Below are 27,996 nucleotides of genomic sequence, written 5' to 3'. Positions count from 1 at the left end.
CAGTCCCGGCATTGCGCAGTGGATATGGATGTGGACGCCTCGTGCGCTCTGATCTTTGGCGCGGAGAGGCTGCACTCAGCGGCGCGCAAGGTGGCCAAATGAATCACCGCCCTCCCGGCTCCTCCAGCGTGCAATGGCTTAACAGAAGAGACATGAGTGTCCGAACGGAGGACAACTTCAGCTTGTGCCAAAGGGCCCTTCAGATCGTCACGGAGCTCTGTCTAGCGGGGCATGTAGATGGGGAGAAATGCTCGGCTATATTTCCCTTGGAGAGCAACATACAAGGTAAAGGGAGCGCAGGTAAATAGGTCAAAAGCAACGTTTTCTTCCTATCCCTCTCCTTAAAGCTTGCATCCTTCTATTGTGTCATGGTTTGGTTTCTCTGGCGTCAACCTGGTGCACAAGGTTGTGTGAGAATGATGAGTTGAACAGTCAAATGCGTGTTAAGTTCAACTTCAGCCTACTCAACTTTCCCCTTGAAGCGCTGCAATATAATCATATAAAATGCGCGACTAAGTATTAGGACTAGAATAACTTCTAGGGGAAAACATGTTGAAAATGTTTAATAATCCTGGAGGTTGTGCTGTGTCCTCATGTCGCTTTGAGCTACGCTCAACAGGTGACACATCTGTCAGTCTTTTCCCACATCAAAGGGAAAAGACTGCACCCGTTGCAGCATCAGTGTATGCTCGTTTCCCCATGTCGTTGTGCTTGGTTCTGGCGTGTGCAATCTGATGGTGTGATAGTCTGATTATGTGTGACTGATAGCTTGTTGAAAGAGGAGATGTGTTCTCAGTGATCTTGCCTTCATTCACTCCACCATGCGCCAACTGACCGGCATGTCTGAAATTAGTCATACTGTTGGCTACCAGTTGGTGTTCTAAACATAGATCCCCTTCTGTCAAATAAACCCATTTATTTACTTGATAATGTCTCTCTCATTGATTTGGCGAAAGTTATGTTGTAGCCTTTTAATTTTATGGTAAGGCTTGGATAAGATGTTGAAACAGTACTAAATTCTACATATGTTTTTTTGTAGAGTTTGCCATAAATAATAAGCTATATCGTAACATGTCATTATTCCCTATGGGTTGATGTGAGGTAGCAGTGTTGTTTCTGATGCAATAATGTCTCTCATTTTGAGTAAAAGCCTAACAGATGGAAATTCAATTGGTCCGTCAGTCAGTCTGTCAGTCAATCAATCAATCAGCTAGATTTCATTTATTGCAGTAGATAGTTGCTCTTCTAAACTAAATGGAGTTAAATCCGTGATAATTACAACACAGTTACATAATGTCTTATATTACTTGAAGTGATAACTGCCTAGGCCTGCAGAGCTTGTGTAATTTCCATAACTGCACTTACATTTGCAAACAAATTCAAATGAACTGTAAATCTCAGCAGTCTAGCATGCCTGTTAAAAGTTATTAGCCTGAAAAAGAAATACATGGTTTTAGTGTCACGTCATATAAAGTGGACTGATTGTTGCCTATAGATCTGGATTCTTGTTTTCATGTAGGCTTTGGCTTTGAGATGGTGCACCACAAAGCATAAGTGTCCTTGTGAGAGTGAATGAGCAACAGGAGAGGGAATAACACAAGAGACAGAACACAGCAAAGAACATGACATCATGCAGTGATATCAGTGAGAAAGGACATATCTCCTGCACATTGCAATCCACACACAGGCGTATACTGTCCAACTTTATTTATAAGAAACCATACAATTGTGTAACATGCACACAATGGAATGCATAATGCATTTTGTAACAGCCTGTGGTACATCTTGGTTTGTGCATAAAGCCTTGGACCATTATATATAGTTGCAGAAGAAGGGATTGTGGTTTCTGAAAGTTGATTTGTCAACTTGATCAAATATGGCCATGAAGAGCTATTTGTCTTTCCTGTCCATGTGAATGTCTTGCAATGACGCTGTATGACTTTCTAACTTCCTCTGATCTTTACCAAACGAGGGCATTTGCAGCCTCCTCTTTTACAGCTTGCTTTTTCTCTTCTCTTTTTTCTCTTCCATGTTTGTCTGTCACGCTCCGTCCATCGCTTGCCCGTCCTCTCTCTCCCTCTATCTGTCACTGTTGATCCCTGTGGTCGCTCGTAGACATCTCTATCAGTCTCCTTGCTGTTGTCGTGGGTTTCTGTGGACTCGCCCTGTTGGTAGTCTCTCTCTTTGTCTTTTGGAAGCTGTGCTGGCCCATCTGGAGGAGCAAGGCTCTCTCGTCCCACGTCGACAATGGCCCCCGTGTCGGGCTCCCTGAGGCTCCTCCGCCAGCCCCCCTGCCCGTCACACCCCTCCACAAGGTGGCACCAATGGAGGAGGAGATGAAGTCTGTGCCAGTGGTGAAGGTGAACGGGCGTTGCAGCTCTGTGAAGCTGCTAGAGGCGGCCATGAAGATCAGCCAGACATCCCCAGACATCCCTGCTGAGGTGCAGACGGCTCTCAGGGAGAGGCTGGGCCAGCAGGCCAAGATTCAGAGGCAGACCACCGACCCCACCTCGTCCTCCAGGTAACATTATTGGACTTCTCCCAGAGTAGTGTCCCTGTCACTTTCCTGTCTCTAGGTCTTAACATTCTGTTGGTGTACATTTTTGGTTGCACTGGGTCCAAGGATTTCTGTGTTATGTTGTGTGATATGCATGCACAGAGCTGTGCACACCTATAGTGAAGGCAGTGGAGGCTGCTCAGGGGAGGACGGCTCATAATAATGGCTGGAACTGAGCAAATGTAATGGCATCAAACACATGGAAACCATTTGTTTGATATATTTGATACCATTCCACTTATCCCACTCCAGCCACTACCACAAACCCGTCCTCCCCAATTAAGGCGCCACCAACCTCCTGTGAGTGAAGGTTATGTACATGATGCTTTCAAGCAAGTGACAGGTGGCATAAAGTAGCAAATTATGACACTTGATCTGTACACATCAAGTATAGCCATGACAAATGTCAAGACAGTTCAGGAGAATTTGTGACGAATTACCTTAAAAAGGCACAACACGTGCGAACTGGACGCTCAGTAGCGTGGTGCTAATCAACGGGGCGACAACACGCCCCCTTGCTCCTCACACACACAAAAACCCTGTAATCACCCCAGGCCACGTCTTGTGTTGGGCGGGCGTGAGTCACGCTGCCATGGCAACAGCGGTAAGCGACCCCGGTAATGAAACAATCAGCTCCTCGTCTCTTTGTTTTCGGGGACTGTGTTTAAACGAGCGCGTCTGTAATTAGCGCCGCCGCAGGTTGAGAACTGACGTGCTGCGAGGCACTCATCCTACTGAGACTCACTGAGCAGCTGCACTCCATCTCCTGCAGGAAGCCATTATTGACACTTGCTTTAGTTTGGCATTAGGAACGTTGATGCAATTTATCGAGCCTGGCACTTTTAATGAATTACACACTGACGAAGGGGGCAGACAGAGCTAATTAAATACAGTGGGGCAAAAAAGTATTTAGTCAGCCACCAATTGTGCAAGTTCTCCCACTTAAAAAGATGAGAGAGGCCTGTAATTTTCATCATAGGTACACTTCAACTATGACAGACAAAATGAGAAAAAAAATCCAGAAAATCACATTGTAGGATTTTTAATGAATTTATTTGCAAATTATGGTGGAAAATAAGTATTTGGTCAATAACAAAAGTTTATCTCAATACTTTGTTATATACCCTTTGTTGGCAATGAGAGGTCAAACGTTTTCTGTAAGTCTTCACAAGGTTTTCACACACTGTTGCTGGTATTTTGGCCCATTCCTCCATGCAGATCTCCTCTAGAGCAGTGATGTTTTGGGGCTATTGCTGGGCAACACAGACTTTCAACTCCCTCCAAAGATTTTCTATGGGGTTGAGATCTGGAGACTGCCTAGGCTACTCCAGGACCTTGAAATGCTTCTTACGAAGCCACTCCTTCGTTGCCCGGGCGGTATGTTTGGGATCATTGTCATTCTGAAAGACCCAGCCACGTTTCATCTTCAATGCCCTTGCTGATGGAAGGTTTTCACTCAAAATCTCACGATACATGGCCCCATTCATTCTTTCCTTTACACGGATCAGTCGTCCTGGTCCCTTTGCAGAAAAACAGCCACAAAGCATGATGTTTCCACCCCCATGCTTTACAGTAGGTATGGTGTTTTTTTGGATGCAACTCAGCATTCTTTGTCCTCCAAACACGACGAGTTGAGTTTTTACCAAAAAGTTATATTTTGGTTTCATCTGACCATATGACATTCTCCCAATCTTCTTCTGGATCATCCAAATGCTCTCTAGCAAACTTCAGACGGGCCTGGACATGTACTGGCTTAAGCAGGGGGACACGTCTGGCACTGCAGGATGTGAGTCCCTGGCGGCGTAGTGTGTTACTGATGGTAGGCTTTGTTACTTTGGTCCCAGCTCTCTGCAGGTCATTCACTAGGTCCCCCGTGTGGTTCTGGGATTTTTGCTCACCGTTCTTGTGATTATTTTGACCCCACGGGGTGAGATCTTGCATGGAACCCCAGATCGAGGGAGATTATCAGTGGTCTTGTATGTCTTCCATTTCCTAATAATTGCTCCCACAGTTGGTTTCTTCAAACCAAGCTGCTTACCTATTGCAGATTCAGTCTTCCCAGCCTGGTGCAGGTCTACAATTTTGTTTCTGGTGTCCTTTGACAGCTCTTTGGTCTTGGCCATAGTGGAGTTTGGAGTGTGACTGTTTGAGGTTGTGGACAGGTGTCTTTTATACTGATAACAAGTTCAAACAGGTGCCATTAATACAGGTAACGAGTGGAGAACAGAGGAGCCTCTTAAAGAATAAGTCACAGGTCGGTCTGTGAGAGCAAGAAATCTTGCTTGTTTGTAGATGACCAAATATTTATTTTCCACCATAATTTGCAAATAAATTCATAAAAAATCCTACAATGTGATTTTCTGGATATTTTTTTCTCATTTTGTCTGTCATAGTTGAAGTGTACCTATGACGAAAATTACAGGCCTCTCTCATCTTTTAAGTGGGAGAACATGCAAAATTGGTGGCTGACTAAATACTTTTTTGCCCCACTGTAGTGTCTCATCACTTTTAGGATTGAATCTCCCTCAGATGTTTTTGCAAGCTTTTCATCTAGGGGAAAAAAATAACAGAAGGAAAGATTCAAAGAAGGGGAGGACTTGTTGTACAGTGCCATGCGAAAGTATTCACCCCCATTGGCATTTTTCCCATTTTTTGCCTTACAACCTGGAATTAAAATGTATGTTTTGGGGAAATGGAATCATTTGATGTACACAGCATGCCTACCACTTTGAAGATGCAACATATTTTTTTTATTGTGAAGCAAACAATAAATAACACAACAAAAACTGAAAACTTGAGGGTGCATAACTATTCACCCCCCCAAAGTCAATACTTTGTAGAGACACCTTTTGCAGAAATTACAGCTGCAAGTCTCTTGGGGTATGTCTCTGTAAGCTTGGCTCATCTAGCCACTTGGATTTTTGCCCATTTTTCAAGGCAAAACTGCTCCTTCAAGAAGGATGAGTTCCGCTGTTGTACAGCAATCTTTAAGTCATACAACAGATTCTCGATTGGATTCAGGTCAGGACTTTGGCTAGGCCATTCCAATACATTTAAATGTTTCCCCTTAAACCACTCAAGTGTTGCTTTAGCAGTATGCTTAGGGCCATTGTCCTGCTGGAAGGTGAACCGCCATCCCAGTCTCAAATCTCTGGAAGACTGAAACAGGTTTCCCTCAAGAATTTCCCTGTATTTAGCGCCATCCATCATTCCTTCAATTCTGACCAGTTTCCCAGTCCCTACTGATGAAAAACATCCCCACAGCATGATGCTGCCACCACCATGCTTCACTGTGGGGATGGTGTTCTCACAGTGATGATAGGTGTTGGGTTTGTGCCAGACATAGCAATTTCCTTGATGGCCAAAAAGCTACATTTTATTCTCATCTGACCAGAGTACCTTCTTCCATATGTTTGGGTAGTCTCCCACATGCCTTTATGCGAACACCAAACGTGTTTGCTTATTTTTTTTTAAAGTAATGGCTTTTTTCTGGCCACTCTTCCATAAAGCCCAGCTCTGTGGAGTGTACGGCTTAAAGTGGTCCTTTGGACAGATACTCCAATCTCCGCTGTGGTGCTTTGCAGGTCCTTCAGGGTTATCTTTGGTCTCTTCGATGCCTCTCTGATTAATGCCCTCCTTGCTTGGTCCGTGAGTTTTGCTGGGTGGCACTCTCTTGGCAGGTTTGTTGTAGTGCCATATTCTTTCCATTTTTAATAATGGATTTAAATGGTGCTCAAGGTTTCAAATATTTTTTATAACTCAACCCTAATCTGTACTTCTCCACAACTTGGTCCCCTCAACTTGGTCTTCATAGTGCCGCTTTCTTGGTGGTACCCCTTGCTTAGTGGTGTTGCAGATTATGTGGCCTTTCAGAACAGGTGTATATATAGAGGTCATGTGACAGATCATGTGACAGATTGCACACAGGTGGCCTTTATTTAACTAATTATGTGACTTCTGAAGGTAATTGGTTGCACCAGATCTTATTTTGGGGCTTCATAGCAAAAGGGGTGAATACATACGCACACACCACTTTTCAGTTTTTTATAATTTTTTGAAACAAGTAATTTTTTTATTTCACTTCAAAAATGTGTACTCTTTTGTGTATGTCCATTACATGAAATCCAAATTAAAATCTACTTAAATTACAGGTTATAATGCAACAAAATAGGGAAAACGCCAAGGGGGATGAATACTTTTGCAAGGCACTGTATATGATTGAAACGTATGATCAGTAGAGTTGATGGCAGGTCTATCATCATGTTACTGTTTATATCTCTTGAAAGTATGTTTCCCAGTGTTTTTTGGTTTTTCTTATACAAATCTCCTTTGAAACAAAAGTGTACACATCACACACATGGTTATAGGCTTAAAAAAAGACAACTGTACCATGTCAGATATAGAGTGGAAATGTATACAATTTGGAGTTTACATCCCAATATTACACTTAATATATACACATGGTTGAAGACTGAAATATAACAAAACTGTTTGACATAGAAACACCAGATTTTCAGCAGTTTTTTTAATAATGTTTATTAATTATGAAATTATGAAAAATAGTAATAACATTCCACCCATGAGGCCACAAGGTCATTTGACTGCAGGAAAGGGCTACGAATATCTAAATATATATGCATCAGTTCGGCTGAATCTGAAGCACAAATGTTCAATACAAATCATCATAATCACAAGACAAGTAAGGATCTATAGTACACTCAAGTAATTAGGAATCATTTGATGATGATACACTGCATGAAGCATCCATTTTAGGAGACGTGGACAACGTATTAATGCGAGACGAGGTGGGAGGAGACGCTTGGTGTCACTCTGGCCTTCGGGGCAAATCTATGAGGCTTTGCAAACATGTGACTTGCAGAGCGGGTGATTACCATGGAGAAGAGCAACAGATACATTCTGTTAACATCGATCCTCTCCAACAGCTACATCAGTATTCACTGCTCATGCATTGTGCAGACACACTCTAAACAAAGGCAAGGGCAAAGTCAGAGAGAGAGAGAGAGAGAGAGAGAGTCTTGTACAGAATGTACTAGTCTACTCTAATTGTGATTTTCAGACATACCTCCACCAATCATCTCTGATGAAATACTACAGAACAGTATATATCAGTACATCACATCATCATATGTTCCATCCATGCACAGCGCCAGGTGGTATGAGATTAGAGATTTGTCATGCTGTTTTATTACTGTACAACATTCTTCCCTATGAGAGATTTTCATTGGTTCCTTTTTTACGGGCGGAAACAGAGATCTCTGAGACATGCGAGAAGTACCATATTTTGGGGGGCTCCCGAGTGGTGCAGCGGTCTCAGGCACTCTATCTCAGCACTAGAGGCGTCACTACAGTTCTGTACTGTTCGCTGCTCTGGCCCCCCAATGGTGGAACAAACTCCCTCACGACGCCAGGACAGCGGAGTCAATCACCACCTTCCGGAGACACCTGAAACCCCACCTCTTTCAGGAATACCTAGGATAGGATAAAGTAATCCTTCTCACCCCCCCCCCCCCCCTTAAAAGATTTAGATGCACTATTGTAAAGTGGCTGTTCCACTGGATGTCTTAAGGTGAACGCACCAATTTGTAAGTCGCTCTGGATAAGAGCGTCTGCTAAATGACTTAAATGTAATGTAAATGTAACTACAGACCCTGGTTCGATTCCAGGCTGTATCACAACTGGCCATGATTGGGAGTCCTATAGGGCGCTGTCCGGGTTAGGGTTTGGCTGGGGTAGGCCTTCATTGTAAATAAGAATGTGTTCTTAACTGTCTTATCCAGAGCAACTTAAAGTAGTGAATGGATACATTCTTGTGCTTATTCCTCATACTAGTCCCCCCTGGGAATCAAACCCACAACCCTGTCATTGCAAGCACCATGCTCTACCAACTGAGCCACACAGGCTCAATGTGAGTATTGAGACTGAGAGCCCATCCCTGATCCTGTAAGATTGAGAAAGTGGAGGATATAAAATTGGTGAGAGAATGCCTTTACTGGAGTTGGGATGGCAGGCCTGCTAAAACTGATTCTGGGTCAGGGCTGACACAACAGGGAGGAATATGTGGGCAAATGTGGATGAAATCCGCCAGCCTCCTCCATTATCAACTCTTCCAGTGTATACTATTCATCCTCTTGGATGCCGTTCACTGAATGCTGTAGGAATCATGGGAGGTTGTAAATTGATGTCCCTTGTCTGAAATAATAGGACTCCCAAAGTATCCTTCACAAAGAACATTGTGTCTTATGTCCCAGAAAATGTGTTAGAACATGCAAGCACGTCCTCATATGAGGTTTGAATATAACGTGAGGTTTTTTTCATATCCCATATGTGTTGTGTTTCCCAGATTTGTATAATTTGTACCAATACTAACCGTGTCGGATTCTTATTGGCGTCAGTAGGGGGGGGGGGGGGGGGGTGTTATCAGTTGCTAGGTGACAACCAGGAGAAGTACAGAGCAGTGGTTTGCTCAAAAGAAAAGTATGTAAGTTATTATCAGTAGATGGACCTGGGCTCAAGGTATCTCAGGTAATGTTATTTTCCAAAAGAAGTCCCGTGAAAAACTCACTCAGTCACGTAGCTCCGTAAGAGTTCAATCATAAAGTAACTCCCATCACTTTAAACCCAAAGCCGGTAACATCTTTCTCGTTCATGCTGAGAGAATAGCTTAACAACATTAAAGTATAAAAAAAATGTACAACAAACATTTTCCTATTAACAGTAATGCTAGAATTACAAGAAGAAACAAGGAATTGTAAAAACACTTCTGAAGAATAGTAAACTAGTATCATCAACATGAAAAAAGAATTGCAGCCGCACACACAACCATGCATCTTTTGTCTTATGGATGCTTTCAATAAGAGTAAGATTTAATAACACACACACACACACACACACACAACCATGCATCTTTTGTCTTATGGATGCTTTCAATAAGAGTAAGATTTAATAACACACACACACACACACACAACCATGCATCTTTTGTCTTATGGATGCTTTCAATAAGAGTAAGATTTAATAATACACACACACACACAACCATGCATCTTTTGTCTTATGGATGCTTTCAATAAGAGTAAGATTTAATAACACACACACACACAACCATGCATCTTTTGTCTTATGGATGCTTTCAATAAGAGTAAGATTTAATAACACACACACACACACCACCATGCATATTTTGTCTTATGGATACTTTCAATAAGAGTAAGATTTAATAACACACACAACCATGCATCTTTGGTCTTATGGATGCTTTCAATAAGAGTAAGATTTAATAACACACACACACACACACAACCATGCATCTTTTGTCTTATGGATGCTTTCAATAAGAGTAAGATTTAATAACACACACACACACACACACAACCATGCATCTTTTGTCTTATGGATGCTTTCAATAAGAGTAAGATTTAATAACACACACACACAACTGTCATGTTATGTCTTGTCCCTGTTCTTTCTCTTCTCTTCGTTTCCCCCTGCTGGTCGTATTAGGTTACTTTCTCTCCCTCTATCTCTCTCTCTCTCTCTATGGTCCTTTCCTGCTCCCAGCTGTTCCTCATTCTCCTAACGACCTCGTTTACTCTCTCACACCTGTCCCCTCTTTTCCCTCTGATTAAGTCTCTATTTCTCTCTCTGTTTCTGCTTCTGTCTTTGTCGGATTCTCGTTTGCTTTGCCCTTGTCCCGTCCTGTCGTAATCTGCCTCTTCATTAGATGCTGCGTGTGAGCAGGTGTCTCTGTCCTCTACGGCCCGCGCCTACCCGGAGGGACCTGCAGTCTGTTGCCGCTAGCCCTGCTATTCTCCTCTACTGCTAGAAGGGGACTCTCCTGTAAAGATTGAGGATTTATGTTTTCCCTGTTTGGACATTAAAAGACTCTGTTTCTGTTAAACCGCTTTTGGGTCCTCACTCACCTGCATAACAGAAGAATCCGACCAAGAATGGACCCAGCGACTTCGGATCCTCTCCACTCAGCCGTCGAGATCCAGGGAGCGATGCTAGGCAGACACGAGCAGGAATTGTCTGCTGCTCGACATGCCGTTGAGACCCTGGCCGCCCAAGTCTCCGACCTCTCGAAACATATTCACCATCTCCGCCTCGATCCACCGGCTACTTCCAGGGCTTCCGAGTCTCCGGAGCCCAGAATTAATAACCCACCGTGTTACTCTGGGGAGCCCACTGAATGCCGCTCGTTCCTCACCCAGTGTGATATTGTGTTCTCTCTCCAGCCCAACACGTACTCCAGGGGTACAGCTCGTATCGCCTACGTCATATCTCTCCTTACTGGACGGGCTCGTGAGTGGGGCACGGCAATCTGGGAGGCAAGGGCTGAGTGTACTAACCAGTATCAGAACTTTAAGGAGGAGATGATACGGGTTTCTGTTAAACCGCTTTTGGGTCCTCACTCACCTGCATAACACACAACCATGCATCTTTTGTCTTATGGATGCTTTCAATAAGAGTAAGATTTAATAACACACACACACACACACACAACCATGCATCTTTTGTCTTATGGATGCTTTCAATAAGAGTAAGATTTAATAACACACACACACACACACACACACACAACCATGCATCTTTTGTCTTATGGATGCTTTCAATAAGAGTAAGATTTAATAACACACACACAACCATGCATCTTTTGTCTTATGGATGCTTTCAATAAGAGTAAGATTTAATAACACACACACACAACCATGCATCTTTTGTCTTATGGATGCTTTCAATAAGAGTAAGATTTAATAACACACACACACACACACACAACCATGCATCTTTTGTCTTATGGATGCTTTCAATAAGAGTAAGATTTAATAACACACACACAACCATGCATCTTTTGTCTTATGGATGCTTTCAATAAGAGTAAGATTTAATAACACACACACAACCATGCATCTTTTGTCTTATGGATGCTTTCAATAAGAGTAAGATTTAATAACACACACACACACGCACGCACACACACACACACACACACACACACAACCATGCATATTTTGTCTTATGGATGCTTTCAATAAGAGTAAGATTTAATAACTTCTCTCTCCTGAATCACTAGCTATGTTTCCTTTCACTGTTTCCTTAGATTTTTTTTGTCTACATTTAGAAAGTTTGCATAGAAAATAGAGGAGACAATTGCCTGCTACGGTGCGTTTCCATTGAAATGTTTTGTGTTTATAAAAATGCTGGACTTAATGACATCTGCCTCCCCCAGAATGGCGAATAAAAATAAAGTGGTTGAAGTGTTCAAATGATCCATTTAGGAAAATTGGCGACAGCTTGTATGCCATCCCACCTACCTGTTTCATGTCTCAGGTAGCCCGCAAAAGCAAGCATGAATAGAATGCAAGAAATTACTCATATTTGCTGTATTCTCATTTGCCAATGTATCGCCAAAGTCCATGCCATGGTGAAATTTGCACTCATGTAGATAATTGGATGGTGATACTTCCATCCAGCCAACCAGAAAAACAAGGCAACGCAATTCAGGAATTCTTGAACGTCAGAACAATCCTTGTCCTTGCAAAGAAACATTTGAATATATGAAGGTAGATTTAGCCAGCAGTATGCATTTACAATGAAATGTGGAGTGAAGTTTTAAAGTTCTGTGATGACATCACGTGCCGCACATACCTTCATTTATTTAAAAAACACAGTTTCCATTATCATTTGTCGCAATAAAGTTAAGAAAAATCCACCCTGTCAAACAGATAAAAATGTTGCCGATTTTTAGTACATTTCCATAGCTGTTGTTTCCATTACACGTCTCAATGTTGTTGTTTTTGTTGCAACATTGCTTTTGTCTAATAACCCTGGGTCAATGGAAACCTGCCGATTGAAAGGTACCAGGAACCATAGATGACTGATGTCCTTTTTCAACAGGCACAATTCATTCCGCCGCCATCTGCCTCGCCAGATGAACGTGACAAGTGTGGACTTCAGCATGGACACGATCCCCATCCGCCAGTCGTCCACCGTAAGCATTGGCCGCATCAAGCCCGAGCTCTACAAGCAGAAGTCTGTGGACTCCGAGGACGGGACCCACGAGCCGGTGGAGACGTGCGGTAAGCTGAGCTTCTCCCTGCTCTACGACTACGAGGAACAGGCGCTGGTGGTCACAATCCTCAAGGCCCTGGAACTGCCGGCCAAGGACTTCACTGGCACCTCCGACCCTTACGTCAAGATCTACCTGCTGCCAGAGAGGCAGAAGAAGTTCCAGACGCGTGTCCACCGCAAGACGCTCAACCCCACGTTCGACGAGGCCTTCTGCTTCCCCGTGGAGTACGACCAGCTGTGCAACCGCAAACTGCACTTCAGTGTCTACGACTTTGACCGCTTCACCAGCCACGACATGATCGGCGAGGTGGTGGTGGACAACCTCTTTGAGCTCTCCGACCTCTCGAGGGAGGCAGTGGTGTGGAAGGACATTCACACTGCGACCACGGTGAGTGGGCTGGGCCTCAGCTAGTTGAGATAGGTGTAGTACATGGAGTATATCAGTATGTGTGGAGATCATTGGATCAGTGATCTCAACAACTGATCGCTCTGTAAGTCGTAACTGTTAGTGGCTCTAGATAAAAGCACCCGCTAAATGACTCAAAAATGACTAGATTAGTAGATTTCAGGGTGGAGCTGTGGTCAGTCTGCCATAGTTAACATTTGCATCATTTCTGATGGAGTCGTGCACTGCACATGGTCTGACTTTTTTAGGGAAACACTTGACAATGATCTCTCCATTTTCAAGTCTCTGTGAAATATTTGATTGGATGAGGTTTTAAGTCCTGGAATCATCCGCACTGTATTACATGACTGGTAAGATGCATGTGTTGAATAACCTCATTGCCAGGAGCAGTGAATTTAGAATCCAAGCACCCACACAACACCTCAGAAAACTGAAGTACACACTGTAGACCTAAATATAGCCACGGGCACAATTCTCCTTTGTTCTTCACCTTTATCCCTTCACTGACATACTTTGGTATGATAGTGCAGTTTTATCGGGGCCCACACACTTCTTACGCCTCGGTAGCTTTATCACAGTTTGTTTACTCAACAGCTTCTGTTTATGAATATTATTGTTTGGGTAGTATTTATTGTGTCTGATGGTCATGGAGATGGATTAATGGTTAATTAATCAGTTGATCTCTGAACGGTGTACTGTGGAAAATCAAATCAAATGTATTTATATAGCCCTTCGTACATCAGCTGATATCTCAAAGTGCTGTACAGAAACCCAGCCTAAAACCCCAAACAGCAAGCAATGCAGGTGTAGAAGCACGGTGGCTCGGAAAAACTCTAGAAAGGCCAAAACCTAGGAAGAAACCTAGAGAGGAACCAGGCTATGTGGGGTGGCCAGTCCTCTTCTGGCTGTGCCGGGTGGAGATTATAACAGAACATGGCCAAGATGTTCAAATGTTCATAAATGACCAGCATGGTCGAAATAATAATAAGGCAGAACAGTTGAAACTGGAGCAGCAGCACGGTAAGGTGGACTGGGGACAGCAAGGAGTCATCATGTCAGGTAGTCCTGGGGCATGGTCCTAGGGCTCCGGTCCTCCGAGAGAGAGAGAAAGAAAGAGAGAAGGAGAGAATTAGAGAACGCACACTTCGATTCACACAGGACACCGAATAGGACAGGAGAAGTACTCCAGATATAACAAACTGACCCTAGCCCCCCGACACATAAACTACTGCAGCATAAATACTGGAGGCTGAGACAGGAGGGGTCAGGAGACACTGTGGCCCCATCCGAGGACACCCCCGGACAGGGCTAAACAGGAAGGAAAACAGAACAAGAGTGGATTAACTTGAAAGGCAGGTTTAGGTGGGTTTAAAGACTGGGTTCTTAGCCATTGGAGGGGGACAGGCTGGGCATTAATGCAGTTAGCCCATGTCAACAGTCATGGTGTTTACTTCAACGTGTAGTTTGTCTCCAGGAAGTTCATACTGTTTGTGTTACATAATGTTTACTGTGTGCTGTGAGGAAATTACACGTTCAAAAGCTTGAGCATCCATACAGACATCAAGTTCACTGCTACTTTGACTGTTGTTGATAGTGTTGAACATGAGAGCTACAATTGAACTCGGCTATTGAATATAATGTGAGACTTCTTTTAAGCTTGCCGACAGGATAGAAGAAAAATTAAGCAATTATTGTAAATATTCAAGGATCTATTTTGTCTCCCAACATTGTTGTTGATTGTTAGACATATCTTTTGTCTGGTATTCGGTTGTTATTTATGTCCATCTTGGGATCATTTTCTCTCACCTTCCAGCATTGATTTTGTTGATACTGTCCCTAGGCAATTAAATTGCCTGAATTGCCGTCCAGAGGGGAATGAGGATAAGGATGTTTGAATGGATATTGACTCATAGCAAATGCAGTTTGCCATACATTTTATTATGACAGTGTTTCATTCCACCTTTTTTAATTTAGATTAATGAGAGTCCTTTTAAAAGTGTCTTCCTTTATGAAATGTATTGAGATGATCATTTACGGTGACTGTACTCATCACTGTCTGACAAACAATGAGCTGATTATTCTTGAGAAACTTGTTTTCCTGATGTTACAGACCTCTATCATGTGCTCTGGTGTACCAGAGCTCTGGTGTGTTGCCTCCTTCCTTGAATTCTCAACAACAAAAAAAAAGTATGCAACTACATATGAACAGAAAAAACACAAGAAATTAGCCTAATTCGAAAAACCCTCTGTATTTACACTTCAAGCAATTTTCTATTTAATGTGGAAGCAAAATTGCAAGAAAGTAATTTGCCACAACAACTGACATTACATTCAGCTGAAGATTAGTATGTATTGTATTTCAGAACCTAATTTCCCTGGGCTAGATTGATGTCTTTTTATGCATGTGACCTTTTGTGTCAATAGCATGGGTAGAAACATGGCAGGGAAATGAGAGGGGCGTCAATGCCTAAAACAACCTGTGACCTGCCTATGAGGGTCACGGTTTGATGAGACGTTGAGTTTTTCCCGCCTTGCAGCTGTTTGTGTGGGTGTCCATGCTGAGATTGACAGTAGGGGACACAAAAGCAGTTGGACCCCACAATGGTTAGGTGGGTGTGGGTGGTGCTTTGGAACACACCATGGATGGAGGGCTGGGGGGGTATTGACGCTCTGTTATGATGTGCAGAACATCTGCTGAATGGCCAGAGGAGCTGGGTTTGGGAAGTCCTATTGCCTGTATGTGAGAGCTTCTAGGACTGGGAAGACATCCTCTGTTTCACATGTTACATTGTTATTGTGAAACTCCTGCATGTCAATACATTGATGACACTGGAAGACTTCGCGCAAACATATCTCAATTAAGGATTCTGTCCATGGAGAGCAACTCTTATGCCACCCTTATTCTAAGTCTATTTTGATATGGTGACATTCTGCAGTCTTAGCACTAACTACAGTCTGAGCACATTTCTTTCTATCTAGAACCTAAAACAGTTATTTGGCTGGCCCCATAGGATAAACCCTTTGAAGAACCTTTTTTGGTACCAGGTAGAACCCTTTTTGTTCCAGGTCAAACCCTACTGGGTTATATGTAGAACCCTTTCCCCGGAGAGTTTTACATGGAACCAAATAGGGTTCAACCAGGAACCAATAAGGGTTATCCTATGGGGACAGCCAAAGAACCCTTTTGGAACCCTTTTTTGTAAGAGTGTATGTAAACACACATCTTTACACTAGTGAGATGCCTCCCAGTCAGTCCTCCTGTTGGCTGGTTGGCCAATCAAATCTTATCTCTGGAGTGCCACCTTAGGGGACTTTTTATTGACTCCGATTTGGTATCAGTACAATCACACCACGTCAGTACATTGAGTAATGTTCTTCTCTTTCAAGTCAGACCATCTGAGGCTCTTTGCTCAGACTACGGTAGTGCTCTAAACTGATCCATAAACACATTGTATTGAGCTGGATGCCTCGTCCGGACCCGCAGAAGGCAACTAGGAAAGCTGCCGTTACCGTCAATATTACTCGCCAACGTGCAATTATTGGACAATAAACTAGACGAGGTACGATCACGAATATCCTACCAACGGGACATCAAAAACTGTAATATTCTATGCTTCACGGAATCATGGCTGAATGACGACATGGATATTCAGCTAGCGGGATACACGCTGCACCGGCAGGATAGAATAGCACAATCCGGTAAGACGAGGGGGGGGGTCTGTGCATATTTGTAAACAACAGCTGGTGCACGAAATCTAAGGAAGTCTCTAGATTTTGCTCGCCTGAAGTAGAGTATATTGTGATAAATTGAACCTAGAGAGTTCTCAGCTATACTTTTCGTGACTGTTTATTTACCACCACAGACAGATGCTGGCACTAAGACCACACTCAGTCAGCTGTATAAGGAAATAAGCAAACAAGAAACCACTCACCCAGAGGCGGCTCTCCTAGTAGCCGGAGACTTTAATGCAGGGAAACTTAAATCAGTTCTACCAAATCTCTATCAACATGTTAAATGTGCAACCAGAGGGAAAAAAATTCTAGATCACCTGTACTCCACACACAGAGATGAGTACAAAGCTCTCCCTCGCCCTCCATTTGGTAAACCCGACCACAACTCTATCCTCCTGATTCATGTTTACAAGCAAAAATTAAAGCAGGAAGCACCTGTGACTCGGTCTATAAAAAAAATGGTCAGATGAAGCAGATGCTAAACTACAGGACTGCTTTGCTATCACAGACTGGAACATGTTCCGGGATTCTTCCGATGACATGGAGGAATACACCACATCAATCACTGGCTTTATCAATAAGTGCATTGAGGACGTCGTCCCCACAGTGACTGTACGTACATACCCCAATCAGAAGCCATGGATTACAGGCAACATTCGCACTGAGCTAAAGGGTAGAGCTGTATGGGGGTATGCCTTATGATTAACGAGACGTGGTTTGATCATAACATACAGGAACTCAAGTTCCTTCTGTTCACCTGACTTAGAATTCCTCACAATCAAATGTCGACCGCATTATCTACCAAGGGAATTCTCTTCTATTATAATCACAGCCGTATATATTCCCCCCCATGCAGACACATCGATGGCCCTGAACGAACTTTATTTGACTCTGTGTAAACTGGAAACCACATATCATGAGGCTGAATTCATTCTAGCTTGGGATTTTAACAAGACTAATCTGAAAACGAGACTCCCTAAATTCTATCAGCATATCGATTGTGCAACCAGGGCTGGTAAAACCCTGGATCATTGTTATTCTAACTTCAGCGACGCATATAAGGCCCTCCCCCGCCCTCCTTTCGGAAAAGCTGACCACGACTCCCTTTTATTGCTTCCAACCTACAGACAGAAACTAAAACAAGAAGCTCCCGTGCTCAGGTCTGTTCAACGCTGGTCCGACCAATCTGATTCCATGCTTAAAGACTGCTTCGATCACGTGGACTGGGATATGTTCCGCATTGCGTTCAACAACAACATTGACGAATACGCTGATTCGGTGAGCGAGTTCATTAGAAAGTGCATCGGCGATGTCGTACCCACAGCAACTATTAAAACATTCCCAAACCAGAAACCGTGGATTGATGGCAGCATTCGCGGGAAACTGAAAGCGCGAACCACTGCTTTTAACCAGGGCAAGGTGACTGGAAACATGACCGAATACAAACAGTGTAGTTATTCCCTCCGCAAGGCAATCAAACAACCTAAGCGTCAGTATAGAGACAAAATAGAGTTTCAATTCAACGGCTCAGACACAGGAGGTATGTGGCAGGGTCTACAGTCAATCACGGATTACAAAAAGAAAACCAGCCCCGTCGCAGACCAGGATGTCTTGCTCCCAGACAGACTAAATCACTTATTTGCTCGCTTTGAGGACAATACAGTGCCACTGACACGGCCCGCTACCAAAACCTGCGGACTCTCCTTCACTGCAGCCGACGTGAGTAAAACATTTACGTGTTAACCCTCGCAAGGCTGCAGGCCCAGACGGCATCCCCAGCCGCGTCCTCAGAGCATGCGCAGACCAGCTGGCTGGTGTGTTTACGGACATATTCAATCAATCCTTATCCCAGTCTGCTGTTCCCACATGCTTCAAGAGGGCCACCATTGTTCCTGTTCCCAGGAGGCTGAAGAAATTCGGCTTGTCACCAAAAGCACTCAAACTTTTACAGATGCACAATCGAGAGCATCCTGTCTGGTACGGCAACTGCTCCGCCCACAACCGAAAGGCTCTCCAGAGGGTAGTGAGGTCTGCACAACGCATCACCGGGGGAAAACTACCTGCCCTCCAGGACACCTACACCACCCGATGTCACAGGAAGGCCATAAAGATCATCAAGGACAACAACCACCTGAGCCACTGCCTGTTCACACCGCTATCATGCAGAAGGAGAGGTCAGTACAGGTGCATTAAAGCAGGGTCCGAGAGACTGAAAAACAGCTTCTATCTCAAGGCCATCAGACTGTTAAACAGCCACCACTAACATTGAGTGGCTGCTGCCAACATATTGACTCAACTCCAGCTCACTTTGATAATGGAAATTGATGTAAAAAAAAAATCACTAGCCACTTTAAACAATGCCACTTAATATAATGTTTACATACCCTACATTACTCATCTCATATGTATATGTATATACTGTACTCTATATCATCTACTGCATCTTGCCATCTTTATGTAATACATGTATCACTAGCCACTTTAAACTATGATCACACAGTCCTGACGACTGTGTGATCATGCTCTCCGTAGCCGACGTGAGTAAGACCTTTAAATAGGTCAACATACACAAGGCTGCGGGGCCAGACGGATTACCAGGACGTGTGCTCCGGGCATGTGCTGACCAACTGGCAACATGTCCCTGATTGAGTCTGTAATACCAACATGCTTCAAGCAGACCACTATAGTCCCTGTGACCAAGAACACAAAGGCAACCTGCATAAATGACTACAGACCTGTAGCACTCAAGTCCGTAGCCATGAAGTGCTTTGAAAGGCTGGTAATGGCTCACATCAACACCATTATCCCAGAAACCCTAGACCCACTCCAATTTGCATTCCACCCAAACAGATCCACAGATGATGCAATCTCTATTGCACTCCACACTGTCCTTTCCCACCTGGACAAAATTAACACCTATGTGAGAATGCTGTTCATTGACTACAGCTCAGCGTTCAACACCATAGTAACCTCAAAGCTCATCACCAAGCTAAGGAACCTGGGACTAAACACCTCCCTCTGCAACTGGATCCTGGACTTCCTGACAGGCCGCCCCCAGGCGGTGAGGGTAGGTAGCAACACATCTGCCACGCTGATCCTCAACACTGGAGCTCCCCATGGGTGCGTGCTCAGTCCCCTCCTGTACTCCCTGTTCACACACGACTGCATGGCCAGGCACGACTCCCAACACCATCATTAAGTTTGCTGATGACACAACAGTGGTAGGCCTGATCACCGACAACGACGAGACAGCCTATAGGGAGGAGGTCAGAGACCTGGCCGGGTGGTGCCAGAATAACAACCTATCCCTCAACGTAACCAAGACTAAGGAGATGAACAGGTAACCAAATGGTTACCCGCACTATTTGCATTGTGTGCCCCCCCAACGCCTCTTTTACGCTGCTGCTACTCTCTGTTTATCTTATATGCATAGTCACTTTAACTATACATTCATGTACATACTACCTAAATTAGCCCGACCAACCAGTCCTCCCGCACATTGGCTAACCACCCGTCAACCCCTCTTTTTACACTTCTGCTACTCTGTTCATCATATATGCATAGTCACTTTAACAATTCCTACATGTACATACTACCTCAATACGCCTGACTAACAGATGTCTGTATATAGCCTTGCTACTGTTATTTCAAATGTCTTTTTACTGTTATATTTCTTTACTTAACTACACACACAACTTTTTTTTCGCCCCATTGGTTAGAGCCTGTAAGTAAGCATTTCACTGTAAGGTCTACACCTGTTGTATTCGGCGCCCGTGACAAATAAACTTTGATGTGATTCCTCACGACACTAGAACCAAACAATACCATTACTTTGGGGATTTTCACTAAATGTAATCCATAGAATTGGTCCCTTGAAGGAAGAATTGTTGACATATTTGACATTTGTATCAGGTTGTTAGCTAGCTAGCTAGCTAATGAGGTAACATGACTGAGCAAGGTGTTTACAGCCCGTGAGTAGTTTAAGAATGGCCCACAACATGGGGCCCTTTCATCTGCTCAGGTGTTGCCGACGCATGCCAGATCATTGAATGTAGCACTGGTAATATGGGTCAAAACTTTTGAACGGTTTGGGCTAGACAAACAGTTTTCACTGTAGTAATGGTTCAACGAATACGGTCACAAATATCTAGGGCACTCGGAAACAGTGGAACAACGAAGCCTAATCATTACAACAATTATTATCTGGCAGATGTTTTTCTAGGCGCACTGGTGCTCCCAAATTAAAATTAGCATTGGTAGCACTTTAAAACCCTGAATGTGACCAATAACAGTCCTCATTTTACTCATATTTTTGTACATCCTGCAAAATCACTAGCCGAGGGCGACCATTTTGAATACACATTCACTCTGCTGGTAATGCTTACAAATTAGATTTGTTCTAGTTTCGTGATTAATTACCTATTGTAAGAAAATCTATATGTTCTCTCTCAGTTGAGGACACCTCTGGGTGTTCATACTTTGTCGAAAGCAATTTGGGCTAATTGCTTTCCTAAAAGAGTTATTCTACAGCAACAGTGCCCTTTCCTTGATGCAGTTCCCCTTGTCTTTCTCCAGGAGAGTGTGGATCTGGGGGAGATCATGTACTCTCTATGCTACCTGCCCACAGCAGGTCGGATGACACTGACTGTCATCAAGTGCCGGAACCTCAAAGCCATGGACATCACTGGCTCCTCAGGTAACAACCACAACAACAATACAAAACTCACAGCCATTTAGGCTGGGCTTTAAAACACGATGGTTCTCTGAATAACAATGAGGGACGACTGTAAAGCTCTAAAGGAGAAAGCAGCGAATCAGGAGGCATAGTTGCGTGAGGCGACATGCTGTGCCTTAGATAAGAGTAGGCAGGGAGATACTTCTTTCATGTGTTGTCATTGTTTGTGGTGAAATTGTTATAGAAGATACCTTGTCAAAAAAAGAACACTGAATAGTAGCTGTGCATGGATAAAATCACGGAGGAAGCCAAGCCAGTAAAAAAAGGCATATTACAACCTGTTGTGATAATTGCATTGTTTGCTCTATAACCCATTCATTCATGCGCCGCCATGATATTCAGGAAGGCCGTGACAACAGTCACACAGTGGCGGAAAAAATTGAACTACACAGATGTTAGTGTCGTCATAAAACCGGAGAGCAACATCTGTCCGGTGAAGTCCACAAAGCAAATGTTGCATGTAACAAACAGTTATCACCTACAACATGATCAAGCAATTTAATGTTTTCGACAGTTAAGAAACAACTACTGATTTAGAACCACGGAGTTATCGCAAGTCAGCACAAAGACAACGGGAGCCCTGCCTCCGGTATTCTAGCACCATTTCGACTGAAACATGTAAACATCATCCAATCAACAAGGCTATATATGCTTAGTTTAATATACTGAAATCAAACTTTTAAAGAAACCAAAAACTATTTAGTCCAATCAATGTTTCTATAATATCATGTGGCAGTCCATGGTATGTATTTCTGTCTGTGTGTGTGTACGTGCATGTGCGCGCAAGTTAAACAAAACATTTTGACTCACCCTACTTGTAGACTAGTTGAACGCCAATTAGGGTTGATTGGCAGGAACCCAGTTACCGAGATTTACCCCCGAAGGATGGAACATTTATTCTCAGGATGGAACATTTGAAAAATACAGCGAAAATATGCAACCCTAACTCCAATGCCATCCTCCTCTCTTTCATGTTGGCAAAATGGTCTATGGATCTGTCATAAAGTACACTTTTAATTTTTGTTGTCATAGGCTAGCAAACATTTTAGCTAGGTAGCCTAACTTCCTAGCATTGGCAGCAATGAACCAGCTAAGTTAGCCTGCTAGTTAACCGGAGCCTACTAGGCTACATATTGAACTTCAATAGTATCAGGTCAGTGGCACAACATACTCATTTATAGTTAGATCAAAATCGCCTTCATAATCAGTGGCCTGTACAGAGTCCAAATCCCCATCTCCCCAACATGTTATAGTCTCTTGGTCCAGACAGCATCAGAAACATGGGCTACACATACTGAGACAGAGAGGTGCTGTTTTCCTATCTCGGATGATTTCTGCAGTGAGATTCAGCCACTTGCGAATTGACAGAAAAAAACACAGAGAGAGAGAGACGGAAGAAGAATATATATATATATTCACTGCTCAAAAAAATAAAGGGAATACTTAAACAACACAATGTAACTCCAAGTCTATCACACTTCTGTGAAATCAAACTCTCCACTTAGGAAGCAACACTGATTGACAATAAATTTCACATGCTGTTGTGCAAATGGAATAGACAACAGGTGGAAATTATAGGCAATTAGCAAGACACCCCCAATAAAGGAGTGGTTCTGCAGGTGGTGACCACAGACCACTTCTCAGTTCCTATGATTCCTGGCTGATGTTTTGGTCACTTTTGAATGCTGGCAGTGCTTTCACTCTAGTGGTAGCATGAGACGGAGTCTACAACCCACACAAGTGGCTCAGGTAGTGCAGCTCATCCAGGATGGCACATCAATGCGAGCTGTGGCAAGAAGGTTTGCTGTGTCTGTCAGCGTAGTGTCCAGAGCATGGAGGCGCTACCAGGAGACAGGCCAGTACATCAGGAGACGTGGAGGAGGCCGTAGGAGGGCAACAACCCAGCAGCAGGACTGCTACCTCCGCCTTTGTGCAAGGAGGAGCAGGAGGAGCACTGCCAGAGCCCTGCAAAATGACCTCCAGCAGGCCACAAATGTGCATGTGTCTGCTCAAAGGGTCAGAAACAGACTCCATGAGGGTGGTATGATGGCCCGACGTCCACAGGTGGGGGTTGTGCTTACAGCCCAACACCGTGCAGGACGTTTGGCATTTGCCAGAGAACACCAAGATTGGCAAATTCGCCACTGGCGCCCTGTGCTCTTCACAGATGAAAACAGGTTCACACTGAGCACATGTGACAGACGTGACAGAGTCTGGAGACGCCGTGGAGAATGTTCTGCTGCCTGCAACATCCTCCAGCATGACCGGTTTGGCGGTGGGTCAGTCATGGTGTGGGGTGACATTTCTTTGGGGGGCCGCACAGCCCTCCATGTGCTCGCCAGAGGTAGCCTGACTGCCATTAGGTACCGAGATGAGATCCTCAGACCCCTTGTGAGACCATGTGCTGGTGCGGTTGGCCCTGGGTTCCTCCTAATGCAAGACCATGCTAGACCTCATGTGGCTGGAGTGTGTCAGCAGTTCCTGCAAGAGGAAGGCATTGATGCTATGGACTGGCCCGCCCGTTCCCCAGACCTGAATCCAATTGAGCACATCTGGGACATCATGTCTCGCTCCATCCACCAACGCCACGTTGCACCACAGACTGTCCAGGAGTTGGCGGATGCTTTAGTCCAGGTCTGGGAGGAGATCCCTCAGGAGACCATCCGCCACCTCATCAGGAGCATGCCCAGGCGTTGTAGGGAGGTCATACAGGCACTTGGAGGCCACACACACTAATGAGCCTCATTTTTACTTGTTTTAAGGACATTACATCAAAGTTGGATCAGCCTGTAGTGTGGTTTTCCACTTTAATTTTGAGTGTGACTCCAAATCCAGACCTCCATGGGTTGATAAATTTGATTTCCATTGATCATTTTTGTGTGATTTTGTTGTCAGCACATTCAACTATGTAAAGAAAAAAGTATTTAATAAGAATATTTCATTCATTCAGATCTAGGATGTGTTATTTTAGTGTTCCCTTTATTTTTTTGAGCAGTGTATATATATATATATATTGTAATGAAACAGGCAGGGAGCAGGTCTCGAACCCTCGACCTCCTAGCCCGAGGTCCGACGCGCTATCTGTCAGGATTTGGCCAGGGTTGTTCCGGTTTTTGGTCACTAGATGCCCCCATTGTGCCTTTTGACCTTTTGTTTTCCCTTGATCCCCATTATTATTTGCACCTGTGCCTCGTTTCCCCTGATTGTATTTAAACCCTTTGTTTTCCTCAGTCCTTTGCTCTGTGTTTGTATGTTAGCACCCAGCCCTAGTATTCTGTTAACTCTTGTTGATCCCGGTGGACGCTCTTGTGGAATTCTGTTTTTTGTTCTTGTTTATTTATTTTTGAGTATCTTTTGAGGCTTTTTGTGCTATACCTACCACCTTGTGGATTTACCTTTTTTGTCTTGGAGGATTACCTTTGTTCTTGTGGAATTCCTTTTGAGGTTGTGGAGTTACATGTGTTCCTGAAGGACTTCACTTTTTACTTCATTAAATACACCGTCTCAAGTACTGCTGTGTCTGCCTCATCTTCTGGGTTCTGCCGACTATTCGTGGCTCAGTTGGTTAAGTGACTGTTTCTCACTCCGGAGACCCGGGTCCTGACACTATCGACTGTGCCGCAGAAGCATGCTCGTGCGGCAGGGTCGATTTCCGCGCTTACAAACCCATGGTCGTTACAATATATATATATATATATTGGTCAAATATTTGGGGAAGCCTGGCTTCCCTTGGCATCCATGAATACACCCCACTGGTTGCCATTACCTGCAATCTACACGACTGACTTCATGGAGATGCTATTTGTGGCACACAGATCCCTATGTAAAGGTTTCCCTGCTCTGTGACGGACGGAGGCTGAAGAAGCGGAAAACTACCACCAAGAAAAGCACACTGAACCCGGTGTACAACGAGGCCATCATCTTTGACATCCCCCCAGAGAACGTGGAACAGGTCAGCCTGTCCATCATGGTGATGGATTATGACCGGTGAGTGAAACCATACAACGCAACACCCACAATTCAACACATATGGTGGTCATAAGCATGCTTGTACAGTACACACGTACACTGAGTATATAAAACATTAACACCACCTGGTCTTTCCATCACATAGACTGATCAGGTGAATCCAGGTGAAATGTATGATATCTTATTGATGTCACTTGTTAAATCCACTTCAGTGTAGATGAAGGGGAGGAGACATGTTGAAGAAGGATTTTTAAGCCTTGAGACAATTGAGACATGGATTGTGTATGTGTGCCATTCAGAGGCTGAATGGGCAAGACAAAATATTTAAGTGCATTTGAACAGGGTATGGTAGTAGGTGCCAGGCGCACTGGTTTGTGTTAAGAACTGCAATGCTGCTGGGTTTGTCACACTCAACAGTTTCCTGTGTGTATCAAGAATGGTCCACCACCCAAAGGACATCCAGCCAACTTGACACAACTGTGAGAAACATTGAAGTGAACATGGGCCAGCATGCCTGTGGAACGCTTTTGACACCTTGTCGAGTCCATGCCCTGACGAATTGAGGCTGTTCTGAGTGCAAACGAGGGGGATTGCGACTCAATATGAAGGTGTTCTTAATGTTTGGTATACTCAGTGTATATAGTCAACAAACAAGAGCATTTAAAAAAAAACATTTGCATCAAAGGAGGAAGGAGTAAGGTTCTAACTTTGAGTTGAACTTGAACTTCATCAACAGAACTTTTCACTCAAATCCTGCAAGCGTCGCTAGACAATATAATCATGACCACTTACCAGAATGCTCAGGAGCCACATAATTCACTGTAATTACCAAACCTAGGTTTAGAATTATTTCATCAAACTAGCACTCAGCTTTTAGGTGTCATATATTTTTTGTGCACTCAAGATATTGTGTGTGTGTGTGTGTAATGTCCACAGGGTGGGCCACAACGAGGTGATAGGTGTGTGTCGGACGGGGCCAGATGCTGAGGGCCTGGGGAGGTACCACTGGAACGAGATGCTGGCCTACCCACGCAAGCCCATTACGCACTGGCATGCCCTGGGAGAGGTAGAGGACTGTTCGTTTTTTTCCTTCAAAGTAAGAGGTGCAAGTCAATTGCAGGACTTTCCAGAGCTCCCACAATGCTTCGCTGCATCACTCTGGTTTTCTGAGAGAGCAGATATAGCCAGAGGTCTTGCAGCCAATCATAGAGCTTGAGGAAATAACCCTGTCAATTTCAACAGAGATGTGTAATAGTGCAGCATGACAAAGATGCAAGGATGTTGTCTGTACTAGAACAAAGACCAATTTGATTCTAGAATCTTAAGGGCTAGTTTGAACTAGAAGCATTTAAAGTAATTGGAGAGTTGTTGCCCTGATATCCACCCAGGATGGTTGGATGGGGGCACTAGCTTAATTATTTACGTTGTGTTCCCATAACTGGGGACCACATATTATAGTGGTGGGCCATCCCTTTTCTTTGCTCTTCATAAGTAGTAAAGAATGGAAGTTTTAATAGCACAATCTATAAACAGTCTATGAACACAAGACGATATCCTTGAAAAATGCATGAAACATTCCAATCTTTATTATCCGGAGAAATACTTATTGACAGACGAGTAGTTGAATTTAGACCCATTGGTTGCGTAGGGAAAAGACTTCACCTTGTGGTTGTGCATTAAACAAAGAGCCTTGTCGTTCTATTTAGCTTGAACAAAGAAACAAGAACTGGAGGAGTACTCATCCTATAACATGGCGTTCCTCTAAATTGAAAATACCTGTAGGATACAAATCTATTGTTAATGCTTTCTTAAATCCAGGTACTTTAGAAAATTGATATTAAAACACAAACCAATAGCAGCTTTGGAGACCTAGCCAACTCTTGTTGAACCTTGTTAATTGTCTGTTTTGTCCACAGTGGCCAGGAAGAGCGACAAGCTTTGAGAGCCAGGGGTCCTGTCCTTCCCCCAAACCTCCACAAACTCCATAGGAAATGCGAATAGAACCATATGATCTGATAGCAGATTAAGTAGATGTGTACAGCTGTAGTAACCACAAATCTATCACTTAAATACAGAAATGTCCAGTGCCAATGTCCGACTCATCCAGATGACAGCATTATACATTACCATTCAAGTTTGGGGTCACTTAGAAATGTCCTTGTCCATTAAAATAACATCAAATTGATCAGAAATACAGTGTAGACATTGTTAATGTTGTAAATGACTATTGTAGCTGGAAACGGCAGATTTTTAATGGAAGATCTACATAGGTGTACAGAGGCCCATTATCAGCAACCACCACTCCTGTGTTACAATGGCACATTGTGTTAGCTAATCTAAGTTTATCATTTAAAAAAGGCTTCATTAAATAGTGCCTGAAAAACACCAGTCTCAACGTCAACAGTGAAGAGGTGACTCTGGGATGCTGGCCTTCTAGGCAGAGTTGCTCTGTCCAGTGTCTGTGTCCTTTTGCCCATCTTAATCTTTTATTTGTATTGGCCAGTC

The 27,996-nt window shown here is 43.7% G+C and overlaps 1 protein-coding gene across 1 annotated transcript; it reads left to right on the top strand.

Annotated features, from left to right (window-relative positions):
• Positions 1-35: 35 nt before the first annotated feature.
• LOC115133701 (synaptotagmin-10-like) lies at positions 36-27,661 on the top strand. The gene is made up of 7 exons (XM_029667187.2): positions 36-300; positions 2,116-2,521; positions 12,476-13,037; positions 21,363-21,483; positions 25,338-25,509; positions 26,428-26,557; positions 27,408-27,661. Exons 1-7 carry the CDS (start codon positions 99-101, stop codon positions 27,477-27,479), a joined length of 1,665 nt encoding a protein of 554 aa, XP_029523047.1. The 5' UTR covers positions 36-98; the 3' UTR covers positions 27,480-27,661.
• Positions 27,662-27,996: the final 335 nt, after the last annotated feature.

The sequence above is a fragment of the Oncorhynchus nerka genome, linkage group LG8, assembly GCF_034236695.1.
Source record: "Oncorhynchus nerka isolate Pitt River linkage group LG8, Oner_Uvic_2.0, whole genome shotgun sequence".
Lineage (NCBI taxonomy): Eukaryota > Metazoa > Chordata > Actinopteri > Salmoniformes > Salmonidae > Oncorhynchus > Oncorhynchus nerka.
Note: the sequence above shows the minus strand (reverse complement) of the source record. Positions and strands in the feature narration are given on the sequence as shown.

What these genes read in the sequence shown, in the direction of transcription:
- LOC115133701 (XM_029667187.2), top strand. Translation starts at nt 99, where the DNA reads ATGAATCACCGCCCTCCCGGCTCCTCCAGCGTGCAATGGCTTAACAGA. An exon ending in ACATTCACACTGCGACCACG is followed by an intron (nt 13,038 to 21,362) that starts GTGAGTGGGCTG and finishes GTCTTTCTCCAG; the next exon opens with GAGAGTGTGGATCTGGGGGA. An exon ending in ACTGGCATGCCCTGGGAGAG is followed by an intron (nt 26,558 to 27,407) that starts GTAGAGGACTGT and finishes TTTTGTCCACAG; the next exon opens with TGGCCAGGAAGAGCGACAAG.